The 16,650-nt window shown below is 49.1% G+C and overlaps 1 protein-coding gene across 1 annotated transcript in view; it reads left to right on the top strand.

The window, feature by feature from the left end:
- Positions 1-15,923, top strand: part of KAT2A (lysine acetyltransferase 2A) — a 38,052-nt gene extending 22,129 nt beyond the window's left edge. The window contains exons 14-18 of the mRNA XM_040435505.1: positions 6,814-6,928; positions 9,559-9,595; positions 9,851-9,914; positions 12,040-12,124; positions 13,156-15,923. Coding sequence (XP_040291439.1) covers positions 6,814-6,928; positions 9,559-9,595; positions 9,851-9,914; positions 12,040-12,124; positions 13,156-13,349 — 495 coding nt within the window. The 3' untranslated portion in view covers positions 13,350-15,923. The remainder of the gene's footprint in view (positions 1-6,813; positions 6,929-9,558; positions 9,596-9,850; positions 9,915-12,039; positions 12,125-13,155) is intronic.
- The last annotated feature ends 727 nt before the right edge of the window (positions 15,924-16,650 follow it).

Genomic DNA, 16,650 nt, shown 5'->3' with positions numbered 1-16,650 from the left:
TTGCAGTTGCTAGTGCTGGTTTGTCTTGGATCTCCTGCTTCTCCAAACATCTCTAAGCTAAGTATTTGTTGCCTTCGTTGTTTCTTATTATCTGGAGTGTGTTTCTAGGTTTCGGAGAGACGCAGGTTCCTTCATTCTGGAAGGAACCAGCTGTCTCATCCCCTGCTACCTATCCTAGGGCTCGTCAGTTTTAGCAGGGCTTTAGGTATCTGGTGTAAGAGTATTTCTCGCCCATATTCCTTGGGGGACACAGGAAACCATGGGTATAGCTCTGCTCCCTAGGAGGCGTGACACTAAGTGAAAGCTGTAAGCCCCTCCTCCATCAGCTATACCCTTCAGCCTGGAGAAGAGACTGCCAGTTTTTGCTTAGTGTCCAAGGAGGCAAGACACCCCCTGCTTATGCAGGGTTGTTTTCCTATGATTTTTTATTTTTACGTTATTTGTTGTTTTTAATTCGGTTTTTTTCTACTTACAGGGACAACAGAGGCGCATTAGACCCCTCTGTTTCTCCCGGGGTTGAGTTGCGCCAGTGCCGGTAATTCCGCACTGCCGCCTCCCCCACAGAAGACAAGGTGGACCAGGGCAGCCTCGCTCCCCTGCGTCCCGCCAGCTCAGGGTCGCCCGCACACCAAGTCCCTCCCCCGGCTTGCTGCCACTGCGGTGCCAGGAGCTGAAGGGGCGACCCCGCTGGATGGATTGAGGGTGAAGACAGCGTATGGTGAGACAGGCTGCTCCAGCCTCCCCTTCCTCCCTCCCACCGCTGCTACAGGCCTCCTGGGCTCCCATGGCCACTGTTACTACATGGCCACTGCTACAGCCCACCCCTCCCCCCCCCCCCCCCCCCCGATATCGGACCGTTACCGGGCAGGGGAGTTTATCTGGGCAAGTCCTTGGCAGGGACGCTGCCTTCTGCCACATCCAGGCGCGGAGGGGGCCGCTTTCTTGGCGTGAACGGCGCCATTTCAGGCCGGCACTTCATTATCCTTGGGGGTTAAGTTCATTTTGCCGCGCGCGCGCGGCTCTGCTTCAGAGCGGCAGGGAGGGGGCGGAGCTTCCTACATGCGCTCCGCTACTTCCGGGTTCATCGCACAGTGCTGCGTGGAATCCTCTCTGCAGTGCGATCCGAAGCCGGTGCTGCTGCCTCTCCTCCACAGCCTCCTCAGTCTGTTCCCCCTTACCGCTGCCGCTTGCATCATCCGGGTCTGGTAGGACTTTTAACCCCCTCCGTGCCACAGTACTGTCGCTTGGGTGTTATCCCCGTTTCTTTCCTTGGGGTCTCCCACTTTAAGTGCAACATCTTTGTTCCACCATGTCAGACCCTTCTGCAGCCGCCAAGCCTTGGTACCATGCCTGTACTGCTTGTAGGGAACCCTTTCCCCGGGGGCAGTCTGATCCGCACTGTACTGCATGTCGGGCTCCACCGCAGCCTCAGTCGCCCGCTGTGTCGCTCCCTGCTGCCTCTGACCCGCCTGACTGGGCTAGATCCCTGTCCCAGGCCGTGGAAAGCCTCACTCATGTCGTGGGCCGCCTAATAGACAGGCCGCCTACCCCGCAGGACGCCACTCTTACTGTCGCGCCCTCCGGGTCCACCGCTTCTGCCGCTGCAGCGGGTTCACTCTCCTTTAGTGACCCCTCCCGAGCTAGGCACTCTCAGAAGCGTATTAGAGTAGAGCGAGCCTCCTCCTCGGATGCCTCCCTCTCCCCGCCACGCGTGCACACCCAGACGAGCCTCTCCTCCCCAAAGGATTCGCTCTCTGAAGGTGAATTGGCGGTTTCAGATTTGGAAATGGACTCGGCCCTGCCGTCCAAGCTAGCCTCAGCGATGGGTCAACTCATCTCTGATATTCGTGACACCTTTAAGGTGCAGGATGATCCCCCTAGCTCGGACGCAGCTAGCGTCTCATTTATCAGACCCAGGCAGGTCTCAAAAGTCTTCCCAATCCACTCTGATTTCTCCTCTGTGGTGTCTAAGGCTTGGGCTCGACCGGACGCCCGTTTTGTCAGCCCCAAGAAGCTGGACATTTGCTATCCTTTTCCAGCAGATGTCGTGGCCACATGGTCTTCCCCACCCAAGGTGGACCCCCCTGTGGCCCGGCTGTCGAAGAACACGGCCATCCCTGTTCCCGACGGGTCCTCTCTTCAGTCAGCGGAGGACCGTCGCATGGAGACCCTTTCTAAGGGCATTTTTGCTGCCTCCGGTTCGGCTCTCAGACCGGTTTTTGCCTCTGCTTGGGCAGGGAAAGCAATCTCTGCTTGGGGTGCGCAGCTGGAACAGGAGTTGGACTCGGACGTCCCTATCCAGGACCTGCGTTCCTTGGCCCAGCTTATTGTTCGGGCCGGGAATTTTGTTTGTGAGGCCTCCCTTGATGCGGGAGCCCTTATTGCACGCTCCTCCGCCCTGGCAGTTTCCGTCAGGAGGGAGCTCTGGCTGAAGGTTTGGAAAGCGGACGCTGCCTCCAAACGTTCCTTGGCGGGGCTACCGTTTGCGGGTTCCCGCCTTTTCGGGGTCCGCCTAGACGAACTTATTTCGGAGGCCACGGGTGGTAAAAGCACCCATCTTCCTCAACCCCAAGCCAGGGGCGCCCCCCGCGGACGCCCTGGTGCGTCTCGTTTTCGGTCCTCCCGCAGGGCCTCTGGGGCTCCCACCACAGCTGCCGCTTCGGCTCCTCCCCAGGATAAGCATAGGAAGCCGTTTTTTCGGGCGCAGCCCTCCTGGCGCAAGCCGCAGGCTGCCCGCACACCCGCAGCAAAGCAATCCTCTGCCTGAAGGCGCGCCCCCACCCACCCGGGTGGGGGGCCGGCTCCTCCTTTTCAGGGACGTCTGGTTGGCTCACGTCTCCGACGCCTGGGCCCTCGAGATTGTGTGCTCCGGATACAAAATCGAATTTGCATCCTTCCCTCCAGATCGGTTCTTTCGCTCCCGCCTGCCACGGGACCCGAAACGCGCGGTTGCGTTCTCCGCGGCCGTTCAAGCCTTACTGGACAGGGGGGTGATTACCCCCGTTCCTCTAGAGGAAAGGTTCCAAGGGTTCTACTCGAACCTCTTTGTAGTTCCCAAGAAGGGAGGTTCCATGCGGCCCATTTTGGACCTCAAAAAGCTCAACCGTTTTCTCCTCCTTCGACGGTTTCGGATGGAGTCCCTCCGTTCCGCGGTGGCTTCCCTGGAGCAGGGAGATTTCATGTCTTCCATCGATATACAGGATGCCTACCTCCATGTTCCGGTAGCCCGGTGTCACCATCGCTTCCTCCGGTTCGCCGTGGGGGACCTCCACTTCCAGTTTGTCGCCCTTCCCTTTGGGCTGGCAACAGCCCCCCGGGTGTTCACCAAGGTCCTGGCCCCGGTTTTGGCCTTACTCCGTTCCAGGGGTGTTTTTCTGCTACCGTACTTGGACGATATCCTCATCAAGGCTCCGTCCCTTTCTCAAGCGGTTGCCAGCGTGGATCTCACTCTAGAGACTCTGACGAGGTTCGGTTGGGTCATCAACTTCCCCAAGTCCTCCCTTCCCCCCTCCAGACAACTGGTCTTCCTGGGAATGCTTTTAGACACGGGAGCGGCGGAAGTACGTCTTCCCTCGGAAAAACGTCTGATCCTCCGTGGGGCGGTTCGGGGTCTCCTTCTCCACCGTCGACCGTCCTTCCGCTTCTGCATGCGGGTCTTGGGGCAGATGGTTGCCTGCTTCGAGGCGATCCCGTTTGCGCAGTTTCACTCCCGCCCTCTCCAACGGGCGATCCTCTCCTCCTGGGACAAATCGCCGCAGTCTCTGGATCATCCCTTCCATCTATCGCCTCCGGTGAGGTCATCTCTCCGCTGGTGGTTACAGTCCCCTCTTCTGGGCAGGTCTTTTCTGCCACTCAACTGGTTGGTGGTTACAACCGATGCCAGTCTCTTGGGCTGGGGAGGCGTGTTTCCTCCCCGATCCGTCCAGGGCATTTGGTCTCCATTGGAGTCCAAACTCTCGATCAATGTCCTGGAGCTGAGAGCGGCCCTTTTGTCTCTACGACACTGGACTCATCTGTTGAAGGGTCATCCAGTTCGTGTACAATCGGACAACGCCACGGCTGTGGCGTACATAAACCACCAGGGGGGCACTCGCAGCGCTGCTGCAATGAGGGAGGTCTCCAGCATTCTCCGTTGGGCGGAAGCCCACGTCCCGGCCCTATCGGCAATTTTTATTCCAGGGGTGGACAATTGGGCGGCGGACTTCCTCAGTCGCACCACTGTCGACCCCGGCGAGTGGTCTCTTCACCCGGAGGTATTCGAGGCCATTTGCCTTCGTTGGGGCATACCGGACGTGGACCTCATGGCCTCCAAGTTCAATCACAAGGTCCCCGCCTATCTGTCCAGGGCCAGGGATCCGGGAGCTTGCGGAGCCGACGCCCTCGTTCTTCCTTGGCGAGGCTTCGCGCGTCCATACATATTCCCTCCCATCCCACTCCTGCCCAAGGTCCTTCGGAAGATCGCGGCGGAAGGCGTCTCGGTGATTCTGGTCGCTCCGGACTGGCCCCGCCGGTCTTGGTATGCCGACCTCATGCTGCTCCTGGCAGACGCGCCCTGGCCGCTGCCCGCCAGGGAAGATCTTCTCTCTCAGGGACCGATCTTCCACCCGCGTTTAAGGTCCCTACGTTTGACGGCGTGGTTGTTGAGACCACCGTCCTGACACGTAGGGGTTTTTCTGCGGACGTCGTCCGCACCATGATCCGCGCCCGTAAGCCGTCCTCTTCTAGGATCTATTATAGGACCTGGAGGACCTATTTGGGGTTCTGTGCCGATCTAGGGATTCCTCCGCTCCGCTTTTCTCTCCCCACCGTTTTGTCCTTCCTGCAGAGCGGACTTGCCCAGGGTCTGGGTCTTAGTTCTTTGAAGGGTCAGGTGTCTGCGCTGTCCATTTTGTTTCAGCGCCCACTGGCCCCCCTTGGTCCTGTCAAGACCTTCCTTCAGGGCGTGGCTCACGCGGTTCCCCCGTACCGGCCTCCGGTACCGCCCTGGGACCTGAACCTGGTTCTCTCAGCGCTCCAGGCTTCTCCTTTCGAGCCTCTGCGGACGGTTTCCTTGCGACTTCTGTCCTGCAAGGTTATTTTCCTTGTAGCAGTCACCTCTCTTCGGAGGGTGTCCGAATTGGCTGCACTCTCCTGTCTGGAACCTTTCCTAGTGTTCCACCAGGACAAGGTAGTTCTTCGTCCGGTCCCTTCCTTCCTTCCTAAGGTGGTCTCCGCCTTTCATCTGAACGAGGACATCGTTCTCCCCTCTTTGTGTCCTTCCCCTTCCCACCCTAGGGAGAGGGAACTTCATCGCCTGGACGTTGTCAGGGCGCTCAAGGCTTACCTGGAGGTAACCGGCTCTTTCAGGCGTACTGACTCGCTCTTTGTGGTTCCGGAGGGGTCGCGCAGAGGGTTGGCGGCATCCAAAGTTGCTATCGCCCGTTTTGTCAAGATGGCTGTTACTGAGGCTTATCTCGCCAAGGGCAAGGTTCCGCCCCTCGGTGTTACCGCTCATTCCACTAGAGCGGTCGGGGCTTCCTGGGCTCAGAGAAATCGGGCTTCTACGGAGCAGATTTGCAAGGCGGCCACTTGGTCCTCCTTGCACACCTTCACCAGGTTCTACAGGGTGCATACTCATGCGTCGGCTGACGCTGCTTTAGGCCGTCTGGTGTTGCAGGCGGCAGTTGATTGATGCCTCCGGTGTTGGTCTAGTTTGTTCTGGTCCCTCCCTTCTGGGACTGCTCTGGAACGTCCCATGGTTTCCTGTGTCCCCCAAGGAATATGGGCGAGAAAAGGAGACTTTTGTATTACTTACCAGTAAAGTCTCTTTCTCGCTCTTCCTTGGGGGACACAGCACCCGCCCTTCATTTGGGTTTACAGTTGTGGTTCCGGCTTGGTTGCCCCCGTTGGGGCTTGACGGTTCTTTTTCCGGTTGGTGGTTATCTTTCACTACTTGGACACGCAACTGGCAGTCTCTTCTCCAGGCTGAAGGGTATAGCTGATGGAGGAGGGGCTTACAGCTTTCACTTAGTGTCACGCCTCCTAGGGAGCAGAGCTATACCCATGGTTTCCTGTGTCCCCCAAGGAAGAGCGAGAAAGAGACTTTACTGGTAAGTAATACAAAAGTCTCCTTTTCCACCATCAGAATCTGCTCATACTGGCAGGAGTTAGGGAAAGGCCTAGGGGTTACTAGGAGGTCACCATTCCATAGCTTTTGAGGCCTAGAATGTTGTCTATTCGTTGTGGTGTGTATTTGGTGTTTTCCTTTTTCCTTAACCTGTGACAAATACTAGTGTTAAGTTTCACACTGAAATATTTATCTGCAAATATTCTCTATTTAATGTTTTTTGTTTCTCCACATTCAAAATTGCTCTCCTCTATTTTTGAATTGCCTGTTGCCCCCGCGCACCACTGAAGGTTGACTGTGTAGAGCTGGTTGTTAATATCAGCCACTTGGGCTGTTCTTATGCCACAGCCTCCAACATTGTGAGGGCATAGAACAAATCAGGAATGGGTGGAATACATTCTAAAGAAAAGGATATCAAGTGTTTGCAAACTGATTTATTTTTTATGGTATGTTGTAACAACCAGTAATGTACTAGGTGGTGGGTTTCTTGATTTTGCTTTGTCTGTAGTCCCAAGTACCAAGAAAACTATATGGACTACTTTATTCCTGTTCAGCATTACACAGCTGCCATTGAGAACCGTTGCCTGTCTGTGGAATGTACTGTATGTGACAGATCCTCCAAGTCTTCTTAAACACCTCCTTCCGTATTAACCCAGGATTTCATAATCACTCTCTCTATAAATTTTCATTTTTCTAATTAAATTCAGATCATTAAGAAACTAATTGAACGCAGACAAGCTCAGATCCGCAAAGTTTATCCCGGGCTCACATGCTTCAAAGAAGGAGTGCGACAGATTCCCGTGGAATGTATACCAGGCATACGTAAGTTTAAGCAGAGTGATATTCTGCCCGGTAACAAGCGCTGCTCCGTGGTAAAAGCACTGACTGGCACTTGTTAGGCTAAGTTCCCATCTCCTGTTGTCTAATCCAGCAGGGTGTTCTGGCAGAGAACATCCTGCCAGAGTTCACTGGATCCGGCGTTGGTGGATAATGTCTTTCACCGCCAGACCCCATAGACTCTAACGGGATCCAGCCACTTTTCCGCATGAGTGCCAGGTTTCGACTGAAAAAACGTTGCATGCAGCAATAATCATTAGTAATGGGAAGTACAATTGTTAACCGCTTTACGTCCGCCCATAGGATATAAACGTCCTATGGGTGGACGTCTATTTCTGAAAGCACGTTTTAGAACGTCCTTTCAGAAATAGCAGCTGCACGCTAATCGTGCAGCTGCTGATCGGGTTGCCCGCTGTCAGTGACAGCAGGGCAACCCTAAGACAAGGCAGGGACAGTTCCCAGGTGTCCGTGCCTTCCGGATCGCTGCATACACAGCGCTCACCGAGCGCTGTGTATGCAGAGAAGGAAGCGCTATGCGCTTCCTGTTCCGGCCCGGTGGTCATGTGACCGGAGAGTGCAGGGGCTGTGTGAGGTCTCTCAGAGACCTCGATCAGCCCTGCTCTGAGGCTGTACAGCGCTGGATTGCTGCTGTACAGCCTCTCTAGGTGTGTATTTGTCCTGTAACTGGGGCTACTATGTCAGCCCCAGTTACAGGAGAAATCAACAGTGAAAAAAAAAAAGAAAAAGTGAAGTAAATGTCCCCCAGAGGTCTTGTATGACCTTATGGGGGACGAAAAGTGTAAAATAAAAATAAAAGGTTAAAAAAAAAAAAAAAAAAGTTTCACATGTAAAAAAAAAAAAAAAAGTCCCCAAGTAAGGAATGAAAAAAAAAAGTTAAAAATAGAAAGAAAAAAAAAAAGTATACATATTAGGTATTGCCGCGTCCGTAAAAACCAGCTCTATAAAAATATCACATGACCTAACCCCTCGGGTGAACACCGTAAAAAAAAAAACTGTCAAAACAAGCAATTTTTGTCACCTTGCATCACAAAAGGTTCAACACCAAGTGATCAAAAACGTGTATGTCCCACAAAATAGTACCAATAAAACAGTCACCTCATCCCGCAAAAAATGAGCCCCTACATAAGAAAATCTCTCAAAAAATAAAAAAACTATAGCTCTCAGAACATGGACACATTAAAACATAATTTTTTGGTTTTAAAAATGCTATTGTGTAAAACTTTAATAAATGAGAAAAAGTATACATATTAGGTATCGCCACGTCCGTAACAATCTGCTCTATAAAAATGTCACTTGACTGAACCCCTCAGGTGAACGCTGTAAAAATGAATAAATAGAAACTGTGCTAAAACAACCAATTTTTTGGTCACCTTGCCCCATAAAGTGTTATAATGAATGATCAAAAAATCATATGTACCCAAAAATAGTACTAATAAAACTGGCACCTTATCCCCTAGTTTCCAAAATGGGGTCACTTCTTGGGAGTTTCTACTGTAAGGGTGCATCAGGGGGCTTCCAATGGGACATGGCATCTAAAAACCATGTGGAGTTCCTTTTCTTCTGCGCCCTGCCGGGGTGTTTCTGTAAACCGCAGAATCTGGGTAATAAATATTGAGTTTTGTTTGGCTGTTAACCATCGATGTGTTAAAGAAAAAAATTGATTAAAATGGAAAATCTGCCAAAAAAGTGAAATTTAAAAATTTGATCTCCATTTTCCTTTAATTCTTGTGGAACGCCTAAAGGGTTAACAAAGTTTGTAAAATCGGTTTTGAATACCTTGAGGGGTGTAGTTTCTACAATGGGGTCATTTATGGGGGTATCCACTATGTAGGCCCCACAAAGTGGCTTCATACCTGAACTGGTCCTTAAAAAGTGAGTTTTGGCAATTTTCTTAAAAATTTGAAGAATTGCTTCTAAACTTCTAAGCCTTCTAACGTCCTAAAAAAATAAAATGACATTTCCAAAATGATGACAACATAAAGTAGACATATGGGGAATGTTAAATAATAAATATTTTATGAGGTATCACTTTCTGTTTTAAAAGCAGAGAAATTGAAATTTAGAAAATTGCGAATTTTTCACATTTTTGGGTAAATTTGGGATTTTTTCATAAATAAAGGTGAAATATTTTGACTCAAATTTATGACTATCGTGAAGTACAATGTGTCACGAGAAAACAATCTCAGAATGGTTTGGATAAGTAAAGGCGTTCCAAAGTTATTACCACATAAAGTGAGATATGTCAGTTTTGCAAAATTTGGCCTGGTCAGGAAGGGGGCAAATGGCCCAGATGGCAGGTGGTTAATGATGGTTTATTCCCATATAGTGTTAAAAGGATCCTATCAGCTCACTGAGGGCAGAATAGCATAGTGATGAGCCGTCACTTGTGTGTACAGAAATTCTGTCTGACACTGTGCCCAGTAGTATGTACACTGCCCTCCAGCGGCTGATTTAAAGGAGAGCAGTTTAATGCCGCATAACAGATGCAGTCATCTGTAATCGGTGACATTTTTACATGGGGCAGTGATCGGGCGAACGGGAGACTGAATTGGAGGACTGTACTAATGCCGAACTGATGTTTTCTCTTGTTGCAGGAGAAACTGGGTGGAAACCATCTTGCAAAGAAAAAGGGTGAGTAAAATGAGAACTAGCGCACACGGGTGTAGGTGTAGGAGGGGAGCACATATCCATAGCTTTATTTACCATACGTTAGTTTTTGCCGTCCTCCCGCTGGGGCATTTGCACACCTCTCTGCTTTAGGCACCCCTTTATTAGCCTCTGTTTCGAGGGCAGTTTGTACATTGCAGCCTGGTAATTCCTGCGGGCACCAGGCAGTTTTAGTCCTTATACTATACTGTTAATGACCTCCATCTATTTCTTTTACAGGAAGGAAATCAAAGACCCCGACCAGCTGTACAATGTCTTGAAGAACTTGCTAGCACAGATCAAGGTGATAATGCTTGGCGGAGCTTGTGACGTCTGAGAAGTGCATTCTTTATGTTGTACCTACTGCTTCTGGTAACATTTCCGGCTGTAAATCCGCCATAGACATAATTATCTTATATCCTGCTGTGCTGCCTCCACTGAGAGCGCTGCTGACAGATTAGAGCGCTGCTAATGAAGGAGCTGTCACAGCCATGACAGATTCCTAATATCTCTAATCAGATCTGCATACTGTAGCCGTCTTGTAAGAGGTGGGTTCTTTTTACACAGTTGTAGATATACTACCGTATATATAAGATGGCTTATAGGTAGTTTGTTAATAGATGATTTAGTGTTTGTTCTGCTCTAGATATGCTACATGATAAAATGTTTGCAGCAAGTCAGACTTGCTATCTTTTATTTCACCGCACATTTTTAGTAAGGTCACACTGCCATTTTCATAACCAATTAAAGCCTATGGTGCTATTCACTGGCTGTTTTTTAACAGCCAGTGAATAGCGGCAGTCAAAAAATAGGATGTTTTCATGGCCAAAGGACCCCATTGAAATCAATGGGCCCGTTTTTAACAGTCATTTAGACAGGAGTGCATCCATCTAATGGCCGTTAAAAACGGGTACACAGTTTAAGAAAAAAAGGGGGCCTTTTAGGGGTTAAATACTCACCTCATCCATTTTCTGTGTGCATCAGGTCTTGCTGCGTCCAGTGTGAAACGAGTGTTCCCTGACTGCAAGTGGATGAGACGAGTATTTTTTTGTTGTTGCCAGCAGCAGAATGGGGATTGTGATTTACAATGGGGGGCCACTGTGGGAGACGTGATTTACAATGGGGGGCCACTGTGGGAGACGTGATTTACAATGGGGGGCCACTGTGGGAGACATGATTTACAATGGGGGGCCACTGTGGGAGAAGTGATTTACAATGGGGGGCCACTGTGGGAGAAGTGATTTACAATGGGGGGCCACTGTGGGAGACGTGATTTACAATGGGGGGCCACTGTGGGAGACGTGATTTACAATGGGGGGGCCACTGTGGGAGACGTGATTTACAATGGGGGGGGCCACTGTGGGAGACGTGATTTACAATGGGGGGGGCCACTGTGGGGGACGTGATTTACAATGGGGGGCCAGTGTGGGGGATGAGATTTACAATGGGGGGCCAGTGTGGGGGATGAGATTTACAATGGGGGGCCAGTGTGGGGGATGAGATTTACAATGGGGGGGGGCCACTGTGGGAGACGTGATTTACAATGGGGGGGCCACTGTGGGAGACGTGATTTACAATGGGGGGGCCACTGTGGGAGACGTGATTTACAATGGGGGGGCCACTGTGGGAGACGTGATTTACAATGGGGGGGCCAGTGTGGGGGACGAGATTTACAATGGGGGGCCAGTGTGGGGGACGTGATTTACAATGGGGGGGCCACTGTGGGGGACGTGACTTACAATGGGGGGGCCACTGTGGGGGACGTGATTTACAATGGGGGGGCCACTGTGGGGGACGTGATTTACAATGGGGGGGCCACTGTGGGGGACGTGATTTACAATGGGGGGGGCCACTGTGGGGGACGTGATTTACAATGATGAAAAATATCCATGCTGAACTCTATCTTCAGAACTTCCATAGAAATGACTTAGAGCGGCCGCTCCGGTCATTTTAGGGGAGCTGCAGAGGATATGATGCCCCCATTCTCGTGTTCGGTGGGGGTCCCAGCGGTAGGACCGCCACCTGTGCATAGGGGATAACTTGTACCCACCGGAAGACCCTTTAAGGTCCTTTTACACGGACCAAATAGCTGTCACATTTGTCGAAACACGTGTCTGCCAGTGTAAAAGTTGCCGACAATTACCCAATGAATCGTGTTGTTCAGTCAGTACCGAAAATCATCATTCCTGTGCCCAGATTGTTCTCTCAAAACCACAATCTGCTGCGCATAAATAATGATTCTCTATGGGGACAAGTGATTGCTATATCGATCGCTTGTCCCCATACAGTGGAGGTAATGGCTGCAGATATGACAGTGATACTGAGCGTCCGCTTCCTTACTGATCATCTGACCTTAATGAACCTGGATGTTGGGAGTCGCAAATAATTAGTATATGTGAAATTAACTGGGATTTCTATTTCCTCTTCAGACACACCCAAGTGCTTGGCCTTTCATGGAACCTGTCAAGAAATCTGAAGCTCCAGATTACTATGAAGTAATCCGGTTTCCAATTGGTAAGATCCCTGTACTGGTGATGAGAGCAATAGGACCTAGATGAGTAGTCTCTGCTAATCAATAGCTTGCTAATTAATGCAAGACTACAGCTTCCGCCATGCCCAGGCAGTAAAGTTGGGAGTGGGGGAGTTTGGATGTTTAGGGAGTCATTTACTATTAGCCTGTATGCCAGAAACTGGTGTAAAAAAGTTGCAAACTGCAGGTTTACAACTTTTCAAATGGCATTTAGTCACAAATTGTGTTTCTATCCCACCAGTGCCACATTCCAAAAAGGGGTTGCGGAGTGGCCGGGACCATTGACCCTGTCCTATTTAACATTTACGTTATTAAAGGGGATGTGTTTTTAGAAAATGACCTTTTATTTAAATAATGCTTTTATGTTAAACATTTTTTCGTTATTTTTTTTTATTTAATTTATATAAAAAATGTATATTATCCTGCAGTTTTGTCACTGGCCACTAGGCCTGGATCATGATTTCCTGTTTTGTACAAGTAACCTTTCAGTAGCTATTATCCTCACCATAGGCAGTATTACAATGACTAGTAAGACCTCTGTATAGATAAGACAGGACCCACCAGTCACAATAAGTGATATCGCAGCTTATCTACTCCCAGAGCATGCCTAGAAAACTCTCCCATGGAAGTAAAAAAATAATAATAATTTTAACATGAATCAAATAGGTCATTTTCTGATAACATCCCTTTAAATGATGGCTAAAATCTACGCCAGCTTCAAACTGCCTTTTATTTCAGCCTAGGCGCATGGCCTGATGGAGGATGCGCTTAATTTATGAGATGTGCGCAAGGGGGATATTACGTCCGGCATACAAATGCAGTTGTTTTTAATAAATGACCCCCCCTTTGCCTCTGAGTGAGGAGCAGAAACCTTCCTCAGCTTCCACCCCTTCGTTAGGTTCTCAGAAGGAGCCTCGTTCTCTTTACCAGGCTGTTTATGGCATGAGTTATAGGTTATGTGTGCTCTGTGAGTAAGTGGACAAACCTCATACCTGTATTTGAAACCTCACTGTAGACCTGAAGACAATGACAGAAAGGCTGAAGAACCGATACTATGTGACCAAGAAGATCTTTATTGCTGACCTGCAGAGAATAATCACCAATTGCCGAGAGTACAACCCCCCAGACAGCGATTACTGCAAGTGTGCCAACACGCTGGAGAAGTTCTTCTACTTCAAGCTGAAGGAAGGAGGCCTGATAGATAAATAATTGTCCCGATAATTCCGGCCCTACATCAACTATTCCATTCCAACTTCATGATCTTTGACTTGCCGACAACTTCAGTGGCAAAATTTGCCTTATGAAATACGCAAAACTGTCTGATTATGTGAGTCTACCAACGGTGAGAGCTCCTTCACCAAACGGGGAAATGACACTGACGCCTAAGTGTGTGGCAGTCCTACCCCCTGAGGCTGAGGTGTCGGAGCCTTATTTCTGAAGCTCTCTGGACTTTTGGGAGCTGCGTCACTTTATTTTTTTGCCACAAGACAGCAAAACTGCAACTGTTTACAGGACTAATGGAGCGTCCATTCATTCCACAAGCTCCTTGATAAAATCAGAAAGAATAACTTATTAGGTAATCCACAAAAAATACTGATCACATCTGATAAATTTTTTCTTTTTAATTTGCCGCATTGTGGATGTTCCATTGTGATGACCTAGAACTTATCTGTGTGCTAGGCGTCGCCTGCCATGAGAAGTATGTGAAGGTGCTTGGTCAGGTCTGGTTGGAGTATTAGGTCTCACTGGCAAACCAGAAATGTCTCCTCTGGTTAAAAATAACAGTGCTGTGTTGAAATGAATTGAATTGGGGCATTAGAGGTTCATTGTGGCTTCCACAGCAGGGGGCTTTACAGCGGACTGGTTTGTGAATCAAAGCCAAACAACTCTCAATGGTAACAGTGCACCCATGTAGCTCTTGTGGGATTACGTTTTTCTGTAAAGTTGTGGGACAACCTAAAGGGGTATTCCCTTTGGCACTTTGCAGGCTATGGGACCCGCACCTTTCAGACATTGGAGGCATAGCCTAGCCATATGCCCTCAATATCCAAGATAGGAATAACCCTTTAATTACGGCTGGCACATTTGATTGAGTGGATTGATGGCTAGTGCTCCTGAATTCTATGATTCCTGGAGGTCTGACCCTTGGATCTCCCACAATCACAAGGTGTCCTGGAGTCTCATGTGTGAATGGAGTGGTCGTGCGTAGCCGTGACCACTGCTCCATTAACTATGTATGTCACTGATGGAGTTAGCCAAGTACAATGTTCGGGTATCTCTATCGCTTCTATAGACGGTGTATGGATTGCTGGTCACACATACGCATTACCACTCCACTGAGACAAGGGACCCCAGACCAGTATTGTGATGGATAGGGGACCCAGCAGTCATACATTTATCACCTATCCTTTGGACTGGTGATAAATGTTGTTTATGGGAAAACCACTTTAAAGAGGTTATGCACTAATTTCCAGATCTCTCAGACTGGTGAGACCCACATTCTTGATCATACTTACCTGATCCCTGGCCTCCGCTATTTGTCTTGGGTCATTCCATGTAAACTTCCGGTTTGAGACCGCTGCATTGGTGATCTGCTCCCCTTGTGTCATGTGGCCATTGGACATGACGTAAGGGGAGCAGCGGCCAGTGATTGGCTGCAGTGACATCAAACAAAGTTTACATGGAGGGATCCAGTGCCATGGATCAGACAAGTATGATCACTAACACTGGTCCTACCAGTGTGACAGGTCTGGAAATTGGTGCACAACCCCTAAGGGAGTAACTTACATTTTACATTCCAGCAAAACTATGTAGACCTACCTACACGAAGTATAGAAGTGTATTTTATATATTATTTCTGCATTGCTGTATCCGGCACAGTTGTGGAGTTGTCTGAGCTGCGGCCTCTTGCTAGGCCTGCGATGTCACGTTCATCGGTGACAAGGCCTTTCTGCAGCTCGGTCTCATTCAGGTGAATGGAATTATGTTGCAATACCAGGCACAGACACTACATGTGTGGCGCTGTGCTTGGTATACTGTGAAGTGCCTGCAGCACTTATCCAAGCAACATGGACCCTTGAGAGAAGGGCGTCGGACCCCAACAAGTCTGATATGGGTGACCTACTTTAAGGATAGGTCTTTAGGATGTATGCAACAGAAGAACCAGTAGAAGGTGTCTCCATATGTAGAATTGAATACGCTGTGCCATGTTGAGCGTCCGCACATTTTCAGGAAGGTGGGGGACTATTGACAGTAGCGTATGATGATTACACTATTCCTGGTGGTATATGATCCATAAAGCAGCGGGCCAGGGTTGTGGGTTGTCACTGCTCTACTTTTCATGCATTATATTGTATTACACCTTACAGTATTACAGGTCAGAACTAGTGAAATATAGATGTACAATTTCAGCTTCTTCCATATTTATAGGTGACATGTGCGGTTTTATATGCAGTTTTGCCTATTTTTTTAAAAAATAAATCAGGAACGTACAAATGACTGGGGAGGAGGAGAACACCTTTATGGAAACCACAACAGACGCACTACATGTGAATGAGCCCAAAAGCTTCAGAAAGACTGCAAAGCCAGAAGTGACTCCAGCAGGAAAGCGCAGTAAAAGGCTTTCCTATAGATTTCCTATTTCTCTGACTTCAAAAAAAAAAACTGCACCAAAAACTACCTGTGTGATTCCTGCCTAAGGCCCCATGCACACGACTTTTTTTTTTTTTTTTTTTTCCCCATCCACGTGCTATTTGTGTTTATTGCAGATAGAAATGAAGGAATCAATGTTCTATCGGACCATGCATGCAACTGTATTTTTTGGTGGATCCATGTGGCCATTCTACAAAATATAGAGTAGGTCCGTATAGCCCTTTCTATTGATGGGAGTGAGAAATATATGTCATGCACATGGAAGGTATCTTGTGTTTTCTGGTCCGAAATCCAGAGATGGTCGTGTGCATGAGGCCTCGGTGAAATAAAAATCTCAGCTTGTTGCCCTTTCTTTTTAAATTTGTTACTCACTTATATGGCGGTGACATATTCCGCTATACAGACATTATCATCACACTGTCCCCAATGGAGCGCACAATCTAAAAACAACTTGTCTCTGTGACAAACCTATTAAAGGGGTTACAATATTAATGGCCTTTACTTGGCCCAATGCTCTGCACCCCTGCTGATCAGCGAGCGCAGCGCCCTCTTCACGGTTTACATTTTTCCCTACACTTGGTAGTGACGGCACTGAGGACTTGCAGCTTTGTCCCAGCTGATCACTGGGGGATGCTGAGCTTTGGACTCCTGCCGATCTGATATTGATGGGCTATGCTGAAGATATACCCCTTTATTGTTCAGCCATCTGTGTGATGCCCTGTAGTTAAAGGGAACCTGTCACCTCCAAAAACCATCTGAAGCCGCCAGCAGTACCTGACAGTAGCCAGCAGCGTGTTTCCGACGATAATTTCCTTCCTGAAGGCCGATGCGGCTAAAGCTCAGAAAACGTTCTTTTATC

The sequence above is a fragment of the Bufo bufo genome, chromosome 6 (assembly GCF_905171765.1).
Source record: "Bufo bufo chromosome 6, aBufBuf1.1, whole genome shotgun sequence".
NCBI classification, from domain to species: Eukaryota; Metazoa; Chordata; class Amphibia; order Anura; family Bufonidae; genus Bufo; species Bufo bufo.
This window is presented reverse-complemented; position numbering and strand designations above follow the sequence as displayed.